General features: G+C 43.4%; 1 protein-coding gene across 6 annotated transcripts in view; it reads left to right on the top strand.

The window, feature by feature from the left end:
* Positions 1 to 20,014, top strand: part of LOC133582738 (uncharacterized) — a 214,199-nt gene that overhangs the window by 86,393 nt on the left and 107,792 nt on the right. For 2 of the 6 annotated variants that reach the window (XM_061936804.1, XM_061936779.1), the window contains one exon: positions 357 to 2,400. The exons of the other annotated variants lie outside the window; for them this stretch is intronic. In XM_061936804.1, the coding sequence (XP_061792788.1) occupies positions 357 to 1,516 (1,160 nt within the window). In that variant the 3' untranslated portion in view covers positions 1,517 to 2,400. Of the gene's footprint in view, positions 1 to 356; positions 2,401 to 20,014 lie in introns of those variants that run through there. 6 annotated transcript variants of the gene reach the window in all.

The following is a 20,014-nucleotide window of genomic DNA, read 5'->3' as shown; positions in this document are numbered from 1 at the left end:
GACCGATATCTGGTATTTGACGCCGATATCCAAAAGTGTCTAGCGGGTGTACTGAGTGTACACAGAACCCATAGTGAAAGAACAGGTAAGAAAGAAGTAGAAAAACAATAAAGAATAGCACTGAAGAGGAGAGCCATGAGCCGCTGCAATTGTGCGCGCCGCCATCTTAAATGTTGTAAAGAGCAGTGTGTTTGTTTTCAGGCCAATTCATATAATAACTTGTTATTTTAAGAAATCATTGATCATATTCATATAATAACTTGTTATACTAAGTACATGTGGACTTACTGAATGCCTCATGCGACTGAGCAAATCTGGACATTTCTCAAGCACGTTTGTCATTTTGTGTCCTGCAGACGTCTGTGAAGAACAACTTCTGCCTGAAAAACAGGAGAGTAGCTTCAGGATGGTGAAGGAGGATCCACCAAAGAGGACGACCAGGCACCACGGACCCTCTGGCTTCTCCTTTTCCTCTTTGACACAGACCCTTCCCTGTAAAAAGGAAGAGGAAGACTCATTGACCCCCCACATTAAAAAGGAAGAGGAGGAACACAGCATCAGTCAGGAGGGAGATCATATTGAAGGACTGGTGGAGTTCCCAGTGACTGGTGTCCCTGTGAAGAGTGAAGATGATGAGGAGAAGAGAGAGGCGGAGCCTCCAAGCAGCAGCTCAACTCAACACATGACAACAGACGGTGATGGAGACCACTGTGGAGGATCACAAGCAGACAAGATCTTAGCTCCACTATCAGATAGTGAGGACACAACGTCACACTCTCCTGACACTGATGATGAAGACTCTACAGATGATGCAACATGTCACACTGACAACACACACTTTACATGTTCTCACTGTGACAAAACCTTTAAAGATCATTGGCATCTGAAAAGACACATGAGAACACACACTGGAGAAAAACCTTTCCCCTGTTCAATCTGTGGTAAAAGTTTTGTACACAGTCACCATTTGAAAGCACACAAGAGAATACACACTGGTGAAAAACCTTTTTCCTGTTCAATCTGTGGTATAGGTTTTGTTCGAAGTAAATATTTGAAAGTGCACATCAGAACACACACTGGAGAAAAACCTTTTCTCTGTTCAATCTGTGGTAAAGGTTTTGCAGAAAGTCATAATTTGAAAAGACACACGAGAACACACACTGGAGAAAAATCACATTCCTGTTCAACCTGTGGTAAATATTTTGTAGAAAGTCAACATTTGAAAGTACACATGAGAACACACACTGGTGAAAAACCTTTTTCCTGTTCAACCTGTGGTAAAGGTTTTACATTAAGTCAACATTTGAAAAGACACACTAGAACACACACTGGTGAAAAATCACATTCCTGTTCAATCTGCAACAGAAGCTTTTGTGACCCATCAAACCTTGTAGCACACATGAGAAGACACCCAGGAGAGAAAGTGTTGAGTTGCAGTGTGTGTGGTGAAAGATTGTCTTCTAAGTACCAGTGTAAGAAACACAAGTGTGCTGGTGAGAACAGCAGCAGCAAATGAAACTGCAGGATTTGAAATAAACTGTCAAGACTTTAATGTTGACTTTCTAACAACATCAGCACATAAAACATGTGTGACATCATTGTTGTTGTTTGTGTGACAATCTTGTTAACATGCTTCTACATTAATAGATTAGATAGTTTGAAATATTGAAGTATTACATATTATTTTTATTTCTAATTGTTATAGATCCCATAGATTAGCACCTTTATATGATATAAATATTTATTGGTTCACATGTGAAACATCTTCTGGACCACTTCAGGAAGCATATTATTATTTACTTTATACATCATTTGAACACTTGTCTCTTATACAATTTTAAAATGTGTGACTTTATGAATCATTTGTTGGGTCTCTATAATCCATTTTATTAATTATCTTTATTACTCTCATTTGTAATATGATGATTGTTTTATATGTATGTCCCCAGACCTTTATGCAATAGAAAAGTGAGAAAAAATGACTGAATTGTTTGTGGAAGGATGGTTTTGTTTTTACAAACTTACATTTGTGGATTAAACAAAAAATCCCTATTGTTGTGTTTTAAACATGTTTTATGTTGTTTTGTTTTTTTTCTCTTTAAACATCCCCAAAACAATATACATTTCAGAAAACAAGTGTGGAGTGTCAGGCAAAAGCCAATATTGTACATCATCCCACAGAGATTTACTTTGCATACATTCATAAAGTAAACTGTTTATTTTGTTATCACAGAAGGAACAAGTGTTGTCTTCAATTGCAAAACAACATCCTAAAAGTTATTTTAAGTGGTCTATTCCGTCTTTTTTTTTCTTAAATGAACTCCTTTGCTTTTGGAAGAATGGAAGCTTTCAAGTTATTTGTATTTTTTTGTTTGTTTGTTTTGTTCCAGAGAAAATACAGTGAAGAAGAAATAGTAAAGAATTGTCTAATATCAGAGTTTCAAATCTGTAATATTGTGTCCATCCACCAAAAGCCCAGAACGTTTAGAAAATAGTTCTGAAAAACATTATATGCTGTATTTAGAATATTTTGAACGAAAGCTTTTATTTAGTTTTTAAATATTTTTGTCTATTTGCAGGTCGTACTTAATGAAATCTTCAAATAATAAAATACTTAAAGTTAAAGTAGCAATGATTGTCACACACACACTAGGTGTGGCGAAATTATTCTCTGCATTTGATCCATCACCCTTGATCACCCCCTGGGAGGTGAGGGGAGCAGTGGGCAGCAGCGGTAGCCGCGCCCGGGAATCATTTTTGGTTATTTAACCCCCAATTCCAACCCTTGATGCTGAGTGCCAAGCAGGGAGGTAATGTCTCCCATTTTTATAGTCTTTGGTATGAACTCACAACCTACCGATCTCAGGGCGGACACTCTAACCACTAGGCCACTGAGTAGGTAGCTTTTATCAGTCAATAAGTGCATCAGCGACCAAATGCCTTTTTCAAACCATTGCTGTACAAAGATGGATTTGTTTCTCATTTTAATATAACAACAATTCCATAATAGAGTATTGTTTGTGATGAAGTTGTGTTTGTAAATTAGTTTCCAGTGCAACAACACTTGCTGGTAGGGATGGGTACCGTTCACATTTAAACCGATGCGGCACAAATTCCGCTACCTCAAAATCGATACCAGTCCTCAACGGTACCACTTTTCTGTACTTTTGTGTGTGTTAATAATATAAATTGTTTGTTGTAATTAAATCTCAATTGTTATTGCAACATTTAAAAATGAGCCTGTTTTGATAACTGTTTTCCTTTTGTTACATCTTATTTTATTATCATATTATCAAACTGTATTTACTGTTGAAAGTCCAATAGCTAGATGGCAGTAGTGTAATTTCATTGTGTTTTTTGTTGCGCCCAAAAAAGTGTGAATGTACGCACCAGCTGTTTGATTGAAACGCGCATCTTAGTTATAGTTTTAATTTACTAATTTGGTGGGTGTTAATGTCATGAGAAATTGCTAATGCTAATCAGTAGCATGTCAATAGCAAAGCCAATGTATATTAGCATCAAGCTAGTACAACTTGCGGAAAAGTAGAGCCTTACTTTACCTATGGTGTAACGTTTTTTGAGTCAATTTCTTTATTGGCCTTGACAATTGCAACATTTACCTAAAGGTAGTTTGGCTGAGTCCACTCTCAGTGCCACTGGAGTGGTTGCCAAATGCCAAACAAAGGTCAAATTAGTTTCAAGTTGGATATTCAACAGACATTCAACATCCAGCCAGGCTGACTGTTTGTCCCCGGCATTGAAAACTCATGCCACGTCTGTCAGTCCGTGCTGACAAGTGCTTTAGTTTAAGAGACTTACTTACAAGACCCCCACACGTTCAAGCAGTTTTTGGGACAAACGTTTACTGGTCAGATGAGACTTTGCTTCACCTCCAATCAACAGTGAAAAGGCTGATCTTTGTACACAAGCAGCTTTTCCAACAAGACAACAATATTAAACACACATAAAAAACTGCTTTCAAAGGGTTTCAGGCAGGTTTCTGGAATGTCCGTTCCAGAGACTGGACCGAAACCCTGCTAAACATTTGAGAACAATGCTTTGAACTGGCTCTGTGAAAGAAACACATTTCAATCAAATCTACCAGTATTTCCAAGAACGAGGTCAAATGTGCAAGCAGTATTTTGCCAGAAGCATTTTGCTTCATTTTTATGTATTTGTACGTGTTGTGAAGAAACCCTGAATTGCTCCGTCGTAAGAACATCAGACGTTGATTCTGAGTTTCCGGGATTCAAGTCCCTGTTCTGCTGACCAACAATAGGCTCCGAGATAGCCCTGCAAAAGTCAATCAATCAATCAATCAATCTTTATTTATATAGCCCTAAATCACAAGTGTCTCAAAGGGCTGCACAAGCCACAACGACATCCTCGGTACAAAGCCCACATACGGGCAAGGAAAAACTCACCCCAGTGGGACGTCGATGTGAATGACTATGAGAAACCTTGGAGAGGACCGCATATGTGGGTAACCCCCCCCCTCTAGGGGAGACCGAAAGCAATGGATGTCGAGTGGGTCTGACATAATATTGTGAGAGTCCAGTCCATAGTGGATCCAACATAATAGAAAGAGTCCAGTCCATAGTGGGGCCAGCAGGACACCATCCCGAGCGGAGACGGGTCAGCAGCGCAGAGATGTTCCCTGCCGATGCACAGGCGAGCGGTCCACCCCGGGTCCCGACTCTGGACAGCCAGCACTTCATCCATGGCCACCGGACCTGTGCCCCCCCCCCCCCCTCAAGGAAAAGGGGAGCAGAGGAGAAAAGAAAAGAAACGGCAGATCAACTGGTCTAACAGGGGGGCTATTTAAAGGCTAGAGTATACAAATGAGTTTTAAGATGGGACTTAAATGCTTCTACTGAGGTAGCATCTCTAATTGTTACCGGGAGGGCATTCCATAGTACTGGAGCCCGAATAGAAAACGCTCTATAGCCCGCAGACTTTTTTTGGGCTCTGGGAATCACTAATAAGCCGGAGTTCTTTGAACGCAGATTTCTTGCCGGGACATATGGTACAATGCAATCGACAAGATAGGACGGAGCTAGACCGTGCAGTATTTTATACGTAAGTAGTAAAACCTTAAAGTCACATCTTAAGTGCACAGGAAGCCAGTGCAGGTGAGCCAGTATAGGCGTAATATGATCAAACTTTCTTGTTCTTGTCAAAAGTCTAGCAGCCGCATTTTGTACCAACTGTAATTTTTTAATGCTAGACATAGGGAGCCCCGAAAATAATACGTTACAATAGTCGAGACGAGACGTAACGAACGCATGAATAATGATCTCAGCGTCGCTAGTGGATAAAATAGAACGAATTTTAGCGATATTACGGAGATGAAAGAAGGCCGTTTTAGTAACACTCTTAATGTGTGACTCAAACGAGAGAGTTGGGTCGAAGATAATACCCAGATTCTTTACTGATTCGCCTTGTGTAATTGTTTGGTTGTCAAATGTTAAGGTGGTATTATTAAATAAATGTCGGTGTTTAGCAGGACCGATAATCAGCATTTCCGTTTTCTTGGCGTTGAGTTGCAAGAAGTTAGCGGACATCCATTGTTTAATTTCATTAAGACACGCCTCCAGCTGACTACAATCCGGCGTGTTGGTCAGCTTTAGGGGCATGTAGAGTTGGGTGTCATCAGCAAAACAATGAAAGCTAACACCGTATTTGCGTATGATGTCGCCTAGCGGCAGCATGTAAATACTAAAGAGTGCAGGGCCAAGAACCGAACCCTGAGGAACTCCGCACGTTACCTTAACATAGTCCGAGGTCACATTATTATGGGAGACGCATTGCATCCTGTCAGTAAGATAAGAGTTAAACCACGACAAAGCTAAGTCTGACATACCAATACGTGTTTTGATACGATCTAATAAAATATTATGATCGACGGTATCGAAAGCAGCGCTAAGATCAAGAAGCAGCAACATAGATGACGCATCAGAATCCATCGTTAGCAGTAGATCATTAGTCATTTTTGCGAGGGCTGTCTCCGTAGAGTGATTTGCCCTGAAACCGGATTGAAAAGGTTCAGAGATTGTTAGACACTAAGTGTTCATTTAGCTGCTGTGCGACAATTTTTTCGAGGATTTTCGAAATAAAGGGAAGGTGGGACACCGGTCGGTAGTTTACCATGAGGTCAGGATCAAGGTTAGGTCTTTTGAGCAGAGGATGAATAACCGCTTTCTTGAATGCTAGGGGAACAGTGCCAGAGGAAAGTGATAAGTTTATAATATTTAGCACTGATGGACCTAATAATACAAAAAGCTCCTTGATAAGTTTCCCAGGAAGTGGGTCAAGTAAACATGTTGTTTGTTTTATCCCACTTACACGCTGTAATAGTTCCTCTAATGTTATTTCATCAAAAAGAGAGAGACTATTTTGTATTGCAGTATCCGTCGTAGATACAGTTGTATCTGTGTTCATAGAACCCAGTTGTAGCTGGGATGCGTTGTCTTTAATCTCCTTTCTAATGAGTTCAATTTTCTTATTAAAGAAATTCATAAAGTAATCTGCCGAGTGGGTGGAGCTATTGGGAGGAGTCCCTTGTTGGGTTAGCGATGCTACTGTACTAAACAAAAATTTAGGGTCGTTTTTGTTGAGGCGGATGAGATTTGAGTAATATTTAGCTTTAGCTAAGGTAAGCATGCGTTTATACGATATTAAACTATCACTCCATGCTTGATGGAAAACCTCAAGCTTGGTCGCGCGCCATTTGCGTTCCAACTTTCTACATGATAATTTATGAGCTCTGGTTTCCTCTGTAAACCATGGGGTGCGCCTTTTAGGGGCCCTTTTTTGTTTTAGCGGTGCTATACTATCAATGGTTTTGCGCAGGGCATTGTCAAAGTTGTTAGTGAGGTTATCAATAGAGCCGACATAATTTGGGAATGGTGCCATTACCGAAGGCAGTAGGTCAGCAAGAGTCATCGTTGTGGCGGCATTAATGTTGCGGCTGCTATAGCAGTTATTATTATTATTAGTTTGTTGACAATGAGTCAGAACTTCGAATTTTATAAGGTAATGATCGGACATTACTTTAGTATACGGGAGAACCATAACTTTGGAGGTGGTGACACCCCTGACCAGCACTAGATCTATCGTATTGCCGTTGCGATGCGTAGGTTCATTTATTATTTGTGTAAGACCACAGCTATCAATTATAGTCTGGAGCGCCACGCACTGAGGGTCCGATGGGGTATTCATATGGATATTAAAGTCCCCCATTATGATTATATTGTCTGCGTACGTCACTAGATCAGCAACAAACTCTGAGAATTCATTAATAAAGTCCGAGTAGGGCCCTGGGGGGCGGTAGATAACAGCCATATCGAGAGGCAGCGGTGCGACAGACCTCATAGTAAGCACCTTAAACGATTTGTATTTATTATTTAGGTTAGGGGTAAGGTTAAAGTTTTCATTGTATATTAGTGCGACCCCCCCACCCCTTTTAAGGGGACGGGCAATATGCGCATTCGTATAGTTAGGAGGAGATGCCTCATTTAGCGCAAAAAATTCGTCTGGTTTGAGCCAGGTTTCGCTAAGACCAATGACGTTAAGATTGTTGTCTCTAATGACCTCATTAACTAATAACGTTTTGGGAGACAATGATCTTATGTTTAAAAAGCCCATATTATAAGTATTGGGCTGTTTTGACGAGTTTTTGTTTAAATTATCCGTATTAGAAATATTAATAATGTTGCGTTTATTATACGTAGTGCACTTTAAATAGTTTCGACCATATCTAGGAATTGATACGACGGGAATTTTCAGATTGTTTGCTTGATGCTGCGATCGACTGAACGCATCATGATTTGCCACCTCAGTAGAATGCATATCTACCCCGGACACATTCACAACAGAAAACACATTATGTGAGTTGTGTGTTATTCTAAGAAAATTGCTATGCGTACAGGAATTATCCAGCCTGGTGCTGGCTAGTTCTAGCTTAACTGACTCCTCACCCGGACTAGCAGGCTCTGTAATTGCCTGTGACCGGGCTTGCTCTAGTGTAGTTAGTCAAATGTGACTTAAACAGTAGTCTATATTCTTAGACAGGATGATGGCGCCTTCCTGGTTAGGGTGAAAAAGTCTCCTTCTTGCCCTCACAAGTCAGTATAATAAGTCCAGTACTGTTTTCAATAATGATACATGAAGTGTTTAGTGAAGTGGAAGGGTTAGTGGAGGTGGCACTGTTTGTGATGATAGAGTGATGTGGAAGAGAGCCAGAAATACACATCACAGAGAAAAGAAGATTCAAAAAGCGGTGATTAAAGTTGAAGAAAGGGGAACAGCTTGGGCTTTAACATTCTCTGTTGGCTTCACCACGACGAACCGATGCAGAGTCCACATCATTGCAGACGCTGCACTGATTTGTCTGTTGATATCAGGATTCATTCTTCCCTCACTTGTCAACAAGACCCTGAGGTGCTTGAATTCCTCCACCTGGGGAAGGATCTCGTCCCAAACCTGGAGATGGCGGAAATACCTGCACTGTTCCCGGGCGCACCAGCTGACAGTCGATGTAATCCACCTGGTCCCAGGCCGGACGCAAAGTTTCATCTCGGGACTGCTCGAGGGGAACATCTTCCGTAGGGTGCCAGCGGGGGGCCGGGTGGGCTTCCCGCGAAGCACCTGCCGGTCCCCACTCGGCAGTGTCGACTGGACCCGTGTCGCCACTGAGAACTGCGCGGATACTCCCCTTTCATACGGTCCGTGAACGCACCCCCACGCATTGTGTCAGTAGATGGTTAAACCCCGGCCAATTTGTGCCCAAATTACGGGGTGCGAAAGGTGCGTACTTACAGCTACCTTGACCCTGTGTTTTTGTCCCTCATGCCAAATTTGCCCTGGCACCATAGGGTACTCGTGCACATCCCCATGAACACACTTAATTTTCAGCCGTGGTTCCGGGGCCGGTGGTACCGGATCCAGTCGGCCGTCCACTTCTGGATCGCCTCCAGGAACTGCTCCCGGATGATCTGGTCCAGCAGCCTGCCATCTCCCTCTCCCGGCTGCAGCCAGCGCGTCGCCGCCTCCTGGAGCCGCTGGCCAAAGGTGAATGGCCTGTCCTCCTCCCCCAGACGCATGGACCGGAACCAGTGTCGGTACTCCTCGGCGGTGCAACCCATCCAGTCCAGCACCACCCTCGTCAGGTCCGCAAAGTGCACCCTGGAGGCCGCTGGCAGGCTGAGCACCGCTCGCTGCGCCTCTCCCGCCAGGAGTGGCAAGAGCCGCACCCCCCACTCCTCTTCCGGCCACGCGCATGCTCTTGCCGTGGCCGCAAAGATGTCCATAAAGGCATGGGGATCGTCTTCTTCCCCCATGCGCTACACAGTGACGGCTGCTGACATGGGCCGTGCCGCGGCCACCCGGTCCGCCAACGCCTGCAGGATCTGGCACTGTTGGCGGGCCTCCTCGAGCTGTTGGCGGCTTGCCGCTACCACCTCAGCGAACACGCCCACGAGAGCCGTCAGGGTGCCCTCCCCCGCCTCCGGTGGTCCAGCCGTGTTAGGCGCCAAATTGTGGAGGTCTTGCTCCTCCGGGTTCTTTGGACCACCAATCACTGACATCACCGCTCCTTTTCAGAGTTTTAGACAGTTTATTTTTCACAAATGTGCAAAGTCTCTTGGTGCTTTTCAGCCGTTGTGTGTTCTGTCTGTCAGTCTTGCCATCAACCACCCCTCTCCTTCCCGGCTGCTGCCTTTAACAGAGCGACAGGTGATTAGATAAACGCGCCCAGGTGGGCCATCTACGCACCTCTCGCTGATCTCAAAGCCGGTCCTGGCACACCCCGCTTCGCTGCAGGTCCGCAGGCCACGCCCCCGCCCCCCACACACAATATGTTTCTATCCAGAGTGACTCATTTATCTTTGCTGCATAGGTGGGCTTTTTTTAAAGTTTCTTTAGCAGCTCAGCTAAAACAATATGCATTGAGACACTTCACAGTTTCACCTCTGCACTCACAAGCATAACAATTCCTGAGGTAATGTAAGATGACGACTACAGAACCTCTCATTGAACTTATTACACTGTTGGCGTTAACGCACTTTTTGTGTCTTTTTACACATTGAAATCAGAAAGGACGCACATTTTCGTAAGTCCGCGCGTCCCTGGGAGATTTTTTTTTTTTTTTTACCGACCCTGCCTTCTCCGCGTTTTTATTGGTCGTCTTCAAAGTAATGAACTTTCCACTACAATTTCTTAAATATTGATTCACTGAAAGTTTTGCCAATGACAAATAATGCCTCAGTTTGCACTGGGACAACTTTACCGCGAGGGGATGTCAAAAGTCAACCTTTTTAACTTCATCCTGTGCCACGTCTCCAGTAAATGACTTGTTTTAGTCTTTGTGAGTCCATGGAAACTTCACTTTTATCTCCCGCTGTTCCGACATCGTTTGAGGATGGAGACATGCTAGCTGTTGGCATCAAGCTAACCAGCACCCGACCAGATTCCTCCACCCCAAAAACATAGTTTGCAGGTCAACAAATATATGCCTTTTGAAGTGTTAGTGTGCGAGGAGTGTATAAAAGGAGTCTCTTGGAGAAGTGGCTGACGAGTTAGCAAGTGTCGCTTGCATCGCTGACATCATCCCCGTCATTGTTTACTGAAGCAGAGATACTGACTGTGCGTTATGATAAACCTTTTTTCCTTAGACTTATCAGATTAAATTTTTTATTGTCTATAGCAAAAGTGTGGCCTTAGCTAATGTTTTAAAGGCCCACGACACATTCTAAAAATACTATTAAAAAAAACAAGAACATAACAAAAGTGGAATAAAAAAGCTTAAAGGTGAAATGTCATTTAAAAAAGTTGCAATGTTGACTACTAAAACAAACCTGTTACGGTCATTGTTCAAAACATAATATTGAATCAAAATCAATATTTGTTATGAATTATTGACCTATCCAAGGCTCCCATTACTTGACATCAAATATTCCACTTTGAAAAATATTTTTTTGTGAAAGAGTTTGCATATTTAGTGTGTTTTCCATAAAAAAACAGTTTTCTTTGACAAAAAGGGCAGAAAACCAACAAACAAAAGAAACATAAAAAAAAAAAAAAAACTAAACTTTGAATTGACGGATGGATGTGAAGTTGATGTAGACTCTAGAGATTTAAATAAATAATGTATGGAAGTGGACCACAGTCACAGCTGTGCTACAGGCCAAATCAGCTTTGCTCCATCGTGATGTAGTGGGCCACGTCCAACAAGGCAGAGGAGGCTTTGGCCTTGGAACCGTAACTCCTCTCTGGCAAAAGGCATCTGCGACCGAACGTCGAACTATGGTTGTAGAGGAAGTGCGTCATCAGGAGGAAACAGCCAGACGTTCCAAAGCCGCAACACAAGCCAAACAGAGCCACTGGACAAGGTGGGAGGGTGTTGAAAAGAAGAAACTCACGTGGAGCGAACTTTGGGGCATGGAATCCAACAGGCTGAGTTTCATCGTTCGAGCAACATATGATGCGCTACCATCTCCCAGAAACCTGCAACAATGGTTTGGAAAGGACCCATCCTGTCCCCTGTGTACAACCCCAGCAACACTCAAGCACATAATGATTGGCTGTAGAACCAGCCTCACTCAAGGCAGATATACGTGGAGACATAACCAGGTCCTCAGATGTCTAGCTGACAAACTTGAGTGCAGGATGATATCCATCAACGCCCAACCCATCAACAACCAGGATGTGTACCGACACCTACCAGCGTTTGTTCGGGAGGGTGAAAAGCTGAAGACGAGACCTTCAAATCTTGATCCAAGCCCATTGAATGCAGCCAGGGACTAGCAGATGCTAGTCGACTTAGATCAGAGGCTCATTTTCCCCCAAGAGATCGCAACAACCACGCTGCGTCCAGATCTCGTCCTATGGTCTGAAACCTGCCAGCTTGTGTATATCATTGAACTGACAGTTCCGTGGGAGGATGCCATCGAAGAATCGAATGAACGCAAGAAGCTGTGGTATTCCAACCTTGCAGCTGAGGCAGAGGACCGAGGCTGGATGGTAAGGGTAAGGGTGCGCCCAGTGTAGGTGGGCTGTAGGGGCTTTGTAGCAAGCACAGCAGCAAAGCTCCTTGGGGAGGTTGGAGTCAGGGGGCAGGCTCACAGACAGGCCATTAAAGAGCTGGCCAACACAGCAGAGAGGACGAGCCATTGGTTGTGCTTGAGGAGGAGTGACACCAGCTGGGCTGCTAGGGCTAACACCTAATGGGACACACACACCCAGGGATTTCAATCAATCAATCAATCAATCTTTATTTATATAGCCCTAAATCACAAGTGTCTCAAAGGGCTGCACAAGCCACAACGACATCCTCGGTACAAAGCCCACATACGGGCAAGGAAAAACTCACCCCAGTGGGACGTCGATGTGAATGACTATGAGAAACCTTGGAGAGGACCGCATATGTGGGTAACCCCCCCCCTCTAGGGGAGACCGAAAGCAATGGATGTCGAGTGGGTCTGACATAATATTGTGAGAGTCCAGTCCATAGTGGATCCAACATAATAGTAAGAGTCCAGTCCATAGTGGGGCCAGCAGGACACCATCCCGAGCGGAGACGGGTCAGCAGCGTAGAGATGTTCCCAGCCGATGCACAGGCGAGCGGTCCACCCCGGGTCCCGACTCTGGACAGCCAGCACTTCATCCATGGCCACCGGACCTGTGCCCCCCCCCCTCAAGGAAAAGGGGAGCAGAGGAGAAAAGAAAAGAAACGGCAGATCAACTGGTCCAACAGGGGGGCTATTTAAAGGCTAGAGTATACAAATGAGTTTTAAGATGGGACTTAAATGCTTCTACTGAGGTAGCATCTCTAATTGTTACCGGGAGGGCATTCCATAGTACTGGAGCCCGAATAGAAAACGCTCTATAGCCCGCAGACTTTTTTTGGGCTCTGGGAATCACTAATAAGCCGGAGTTCTTTGAACGCAGATTTCTTGCCGGGACATATGGTACAATACAATCGACAAGATAGGACGGAGCTAGACCGTGTAGTATTTTATACGTAAGTAGTAGAACCTTAAAGTCACATCTTAAGTGCACAGGAAGCCAGTGCAGGTGAGCCAGTATAGGCGTAATATGATCAAACTTTCTTGTTCTTGTCAAAAGTCTAGCAGCCGCATTTTGTACCAACTGTAATTTTTTAATGCTAGACATAGGGAGACCCGAAAATAATACGTTACAGTAGTCGAGACGAGACGTAACGAACGCATGAATAATGATCTCAGCGTCGCTAGTGGATAAAATAGAACGAATTTTAGCGATATTACGGAGATGAAAGAAGGCCGTTTTAGTAACACTCTTAATGTGTGATTCAAACGAGAGAGTTGGGTCGAAGATAATACCCAGATTCTTTACTGATTCGCATTGTGTAATTGTTTGGTTGTCAAATGTTAAGGTGGTATTATTAAATAAATGTCGGTGTTTAGCAGGACCGATAATCAGCATTTCCGTTTTCTTGGCGTTGAGTTGCAAGAAGTTAGCGGACATCCAATGTTTAATTTCATTAAGACACGCCTCCAGCTGACTACAATCCGACGTGTTGGTCAGCTTTAGGGGCATGTAGAGTTGGGTGTCATCAGCATAGCAATGAAAGCTAACACCGTATTTGCGTATGATGTCGCCTAGCGGCAGCATGTAAATACTAAAGAGTGCAGGGCCAAGAACCGAACCCTGAGGAACTCCGCACGTTACCTTAACATAGTCAGAGGTCACATTATTATGGGAGACGCATTGCATCCTGTCAGTAAGATAAGAGTTAAACCACGACAAGGCTAAGTCTGACATACCAATACGTGTTTTGATACGCTCTAATAAAATATTATGATCGACGGTATCGAAAGCAGCGCTAAGATCAAGAAGCAGCAACATAGATGACGCATCAGAATCCATCGTCAGCAGTAGATCATTAGTCATTTTTGCGAGGGCTGTCTCCGTAGAGTGATTTGCCCTGAAACCGGATTGAAAAGGTTCACAGAGATTGTTAGACACTAAGTGTTCATTTAGCTGCTGTGCGACAATTTTTTCGAGGATTTTCGAAATAAAGGGAAGGTGGGACACCGGTCGGTAGTTTACCATGAGGTCAGGATCAAGGTTAGGTCTTTTGAGCAGAGGATGAATAACCGCTTTCTTGAATGCTAGGGGAACAGTGCCAGAGGAAAGTGATAAGTTTATAATATTTAGCACTGATGGACCTAATAATACAAAAAGCTCCTTGATAAGTTTCCCAGGAAGTGGGTCAAGTAAACATGTTGTTTGTTTTATCCCACTTACACGCTGTAATAGTTCCTCTAATGTTATTTCATCAAAAAGAGAGAGACTATTTTGTATTGCAGTATCCGTCGTAGATACAGTTGTATCTGTGTTCATAGAACCCAGTTGTAGCTGGGATGCGTTGTCTTTAATCTCCTTTCTAATGAGTTCAATTTTCTTATTAAAGAAATTCATAAAGTCATCTGCCGAGTGGGTGGAGCTATTGGGAGGAGTCCCTTGTTGGGTTAGCGATGCTACTGTACTAAACAAAAATTTTGGGTCGTTTTTGTTGAGGCGGATGAGATTTGAGTAATATTTAGCTTTAGCTAAGGTAAGCATGCGTTTATACGATATTAAACTATCACTCCATGCTTGATGGAAAACCTCAAGCTTGGTCGCGCGCCATTTGCGTTCCAACTTTCTACATGATAGTTTATGAGCTCTGGTTTCCTCTATAAACCATGGGGTGCGCCTTTTAGGGGCCCTTTTTTGATCACCCTGGGGTGGGCCCTTCCTCGGCAGAGGGTGTCTTGTGGTAAGCCGGGCCGAAACACCCCGTGACGCTGGGGCACACAACTGAAGATGTGTCCCAATGGTGGAAAAGCCTCCCAGCAGTGTCACCTAGCCTCACTTAGGTAGGCGGTCAGGTGCAAAACTGGCTCAGGGAGGAGGACGCCCATGCCAAGCAGAGTCCCCAGGGATTGTACCAACTCGTCCTTTCAACATACTCATATGTATGCCCTGGCACACCATTATCATCATTTCATGACCCAAGCAAACACTTTATACTGGAATAAATACACCTACAACTTATTAAATAAAAACATAGAAAATACTAGCAGTAAAGTTTAGATCCATGAAGGAAAGAAGAAAGTGAAAGAATGTTTAGAACTGAATACATTTATGTATGCATAAATATGTGTTTTCTTTTGTATTATTTTTTTAATGAATGAAGTAACTATTATGACAACCTTTTTCCAAAACACAATATAGAATGTGAGATATAACAGCATAATGCATACATTTAGCATTTGTTTTCAAAACGCTTATGTGATAGACCCGAGTGGTAAAATATTAAAATCTAATACAATTTTGCTAAAAACCAATATAAATATTAAGAACCGATGATTATGCTTGTTCGCACTTTATTATAATCCAAATTACAGCCACGACAGGAGAAGTGAGTCAATGTCCTGGCTCCGCCCACTTTCACGGCATCCTCCTGCACGCAGAATTAAAACGGAGGCAGGCCACGAGGATAAAATCTTCTAAAACCAAGGAGACGCTATCCGGGCTGACGTCACACTTCTGCTGTAGTTCTGAGTGGAAGTATTGGGTACGCCCACTCTCCTCACCAGTCTCTTGTGGGACCTACGTGGCCGTACTCGTCCCGTCTCGCCCCACCACTTGGTCGCTCCCGGGGGTCACCGCAGGGCTCTAGGTCCCGATCGCTCCTGCCCACAGAACCACACAGCTAGCACACAACGCACGAGCCCGCAAGCCCACAGCCCAAGGCAGTTGGATGCCCCCACAGATCCACAAAACACGACACTTACTTCGGAGGCAGAGTTTCCTCTGCCCCTGCGTGTTGTGGGCTTCTTGGGGTTCACTCCGGTAGCCTGCGGGGTCTGCTGTGTACTCCGGGGGGTTCCTTCCCAGCCTGCGTGCGCCGACCCGGTCACTCTTGGCAAAGCCTGTCGATCCTCTCCGGTCGCTTCCTCCTCCTGTCGCTTCCCTCGGTCGCTCTTCCTTCGGTCGCTCTTCCTTCTTCTGAAGCCTGTTGGATGCTTCCCTTTTAAATGTGTGCAGTCCTAATGCTCCACCGGTGCGTTTGATCTCAGGTGCCGTTTGATTGGGCACTTTTGTTGTCAGGGGCAACAAGCTAAAAGGGTTAAGTCTTAAAATGCCAGCAAAGTCCACAAGGAGTAAAAACGTGCAATTAAAAATACAATCAAAATCCGCAAAGTGTAAAAACATGCAACTAAAAATACAATCAAATTCCACAGCAATAAAAACATGCAATTAAAATCCACAACAATAAAAACACTCTAAAAACATGCATGGCAATGAAACATAAAAAAATAAAATCCCCTACTTGTGTCCCATCACACTTACAAAAAAGTGGGACCCCAAAAATTTACTGTGGGACCCCATTTTTATGACTTGATGGGGTACCTGGGAACCCGTTTTGAAAATTCCTAGCGCCAACACTGCTATTACAATGTTGCCTCTGTTCTGCTTGTTCAGTACAATGTAGATATAGGTTGACAATGATTACAAAGTAAAGGCATGACAATTGAGAGACTCACCTACGCAACGCAGCTATTGGTGAGTGCACAAGTTGTTATTGAAGTAAAAACAAGAAAGAGTGGTTCACTTTGTTTAGCACTTGCTTACCTTCAACAATCCTCCCTCTGCACATCCTTAAATGCTGAGTATGTCATGTGTCATGGTCAAATGGGGAGTAGTAGAGAGGCATCTGATATTGTCGAGCATTCATTTCCGATAGCAAATATCAACTAATATCAATAGTGAAGAAGGCAGCAGACTAATGTCAGGTGACCTGTGCTGTAGAGAATCAACAAGCTTGTGTTATTGTCACCAATACAACTAATATCAATAGTGAAGAAGGCAGCAGACTAATGTCAGGTGACCTGTGCTGTAAAGAATCAACAAGCTTGTGTTACTGTCACAAATACACAGTCAAGCATTACTTTATTGCTCGAGAATGACACAACTTTGTTTTGTAAGTGTGGGCAGGAAGAAAGTGAGTGTGAAGGAAAAGAAGAAGCAGATGATCTTCTTTGAATTAAAGAAAGAAATCATCAAAAACATAACAGCGTGTGTAGTCGACACAGGAGAAGCCTAACGCCATCCAAGGATGTTAAAGTTGTATCTAACGTCATTCAACGTCCTCATCATGGCGCCTATGAAGGCTGCCTCGGTGCTCTTGTGCGCTCTGTTTTGTTTGCTTTTGTGCGTAAATTGCTGTGTCCGGGTGCTCTTACACCCGCGAAGAGATACTGAACATCAGATCCATCATCCCTATGGACTTATTACCGGTCATCTTAGCGTCAGCTGCGGATTTGGTCCATTCTGTGATCAAAAGAGGGAGACCGCACCGAAGAGGGAAGCGAGCGGGCGCCCTTGCCCGTCTCCGCGGACTGGGATTACGCACGCCTCTACCAGGCATCTTTCTCTCCAACGTCTGCTCACTTGCCAACAAGATGGACGAGCTAGTGTTGCTGATGAGAAGAAACAAGGACTTTTCCTCATCTTGTGTGTTGTGCTTCACGGAGACGTGGCTGAGCGCGAGTGTCCCGGACAGCGTGGTTCAACTGGAGGGCTTTCATCTTGTCTGCGCGGACCGAGACGCGGGGCAGACATCTGTAGAACAAATAGGTCACCATGATGACTTGTGACAAAATATAACATGGCACTTGGGAGCATCATTTAATTAAAATGTAAGAATACAATATGTCTGCATAATTTGGTGGGTAAGAGATTGAAAAACCATAACAAAAAACATTGAATTCTAGAATATTTATAATAGTAATGCAGATGTTTGTATGCTTTTGTAGCTTAATAGTGCTAAGCTTACATCTGCAAGGAGTATCAGTGCATTTCTTCTTTCATCAAAATAGGCCATCAACAGCTGGATGATACGAAGAGTCAACTCTCCATCTTCATCCACAGGAAGGGTAGACTGAGCATTAGAATAGAATAGAATAGAAAGTACTTTATTGATCCCTGGGGGAAATTCAGCACCACAGTTCGCTCACAATAGACAATAATAATTATAAATAAGAAATAATATAATATAATATAATATATATATAATATATAAATAACATAAATATATCCTACATATATGGTTCTTAGCTTTTGTTCTCAAATACATCTCTACTCTTTGTCCACATTCTTCAATGGATAGCTCCAAGGCACGCAACAAGCTGATGTCAGTTACTAACTCAAGGTGATCCAAGATACCCCTTTGAGTGGAAAGGAAAGGCCACTGGTTTCTTAGATCATCAAGTGAAGGTACTGGGGTTGAATTGATTTGGTTACGCTGAAGACAGAACGTTGCTTTCATAAGGTTGACTACTTCTGCTCTTTCACCTCCATCAACACCTTCACGCTTGTATATTTCACATAATTGTTGCTGCTTCTGTTCCACTGTGTCACTGGTTTCTTCAGGTGGAAGTTCTGGCTGAAAGTGTGGGCATCCATAATAATCACTTGGCCTACGCATTTGTCCAAACCGTCTTTTTGTTCTGAGTGGTTTGGTTGTTCCTTCACGATTGATGTTCTCAATGCGTGTTTTCATTTGAATGAGGAATGAAGTAAAACCTTCACTAATGATGGCACCTTCTGGTGTCATATCAGCAAAACTACTATGGGCACTGCTTAACAATTTGTTGGCAGATTACGAGAGACTCACTGCGTGTTGGATTAGCCTCATACCTTCTCATTTCATCCACAAGGATTGTAATCATTTGGCGTCGCTTGTCAGGAGCAGGTATCCTGCTGTTGGCGATAGCTGACTGCACTTCAGCAGGCCTTTTATCCCATGGGACCTGAAAGGTTTCATGCCATTTACTGGATATTATGGCGGGCTGGCTTACTCCACTCTGAGAACAAGGTGATGAAGCTGGTGAAGAGCTTGACAAGGGCGAAAAGCCAGCCAGTGAAGATGAAGAGGAGCAAAGCAATGGACTGGAGAGCAAAGACAGACTTCCGCCTGCAGACTTTTGATGTGCCAAGTCATCTGGCAAGGGGTGGAGATCAAGCACGACTGTTGTAGTTTCTAAAACGCATAGAAATAAAGCAAAATGTCTCCCATATGCATGCATGGCAATTCAAACATTTGTTTGGATTACGACTGCATTAAGGCTTTTGGGAGAACTGTAGAATATCTGACAGGTGCAAATCTCTACTCGAATGTTCTATGTCAAATGAGTGTTATTCTTTCTCAACAGATACTGTAGCTTTAACTACAATCCCTGTTTCCATATGAGTTGGGAAATTGTGTTAGATGTAAATATAAACGGAATACAATGATTTGCAAATCCTTTTCAACCCATATTCAGTTGAATATGCTACAAAGACAACATATTTGATGTTCAAACTCATAAACATTTTTTTTTTTGCAAATAATCATTAACTTTAGAATTTGATGCCAGCAACACGTGACAAAGAAGTTGGGAAAGGTGTCAATAAATACTGATAAAGTTGAGGAATGCTCATCAAACACTTATTTGGAACATCCCACAGGTGTGCAGGCACATTGGGAACAGGTGGGTGCCATGATTGGGTATAAAAGTAGATTCCATGAAATGCTCAGTCATTCACAAACAAGGATAGGGCGAGGGTCACCACTTTGTCAACAAATGCGTGAGCAAATTGTTGAACAGTTTAAGAAAAACCTTTCTCAACCATCTATTGCAAGGAATTTAGGGATTTCACCATTTACGGTCCGTAATATCATCAAAGGGTTCAGAGAATCTGGAGAAATCACTGCCCGTAAACAGCTAAGCCCATGACCTTCGATCCCTCAGGCTGTACTGCATCAACAAGCGTCATCAGTGTGTAAAGGATATCACCACATGGGCTCAGGAACACTTCAGAAACCCACTGTCAGTAACTACAGTTGGTCGCTACATCTGTAAGTGCAAGTTAAAACTCTCCTATGCAAGGCGAAAACCGTTTATCAACAACACCCAGTCCAGTCCATAGTGGGGCCAGC

This window comes from Nerophis lumbriciformis, linkage group LG03 (assembly GCF_033978685.3).
Source record: "Nerophis lumbriciformis linkage group LG03, RoL_Nlum_v2.1, whole genome shotgun sequence".
NCBI classification, from domain to species: Eukaryota; Metazoa; Chordata; class Actinopteri; order Syngnathiformes; family Syngnathidae; genus Nerophis; species Nerophis lumbriciformis.
This window is presented reverse-complemented; position numbering and strand designations above follow the sequence as displayed.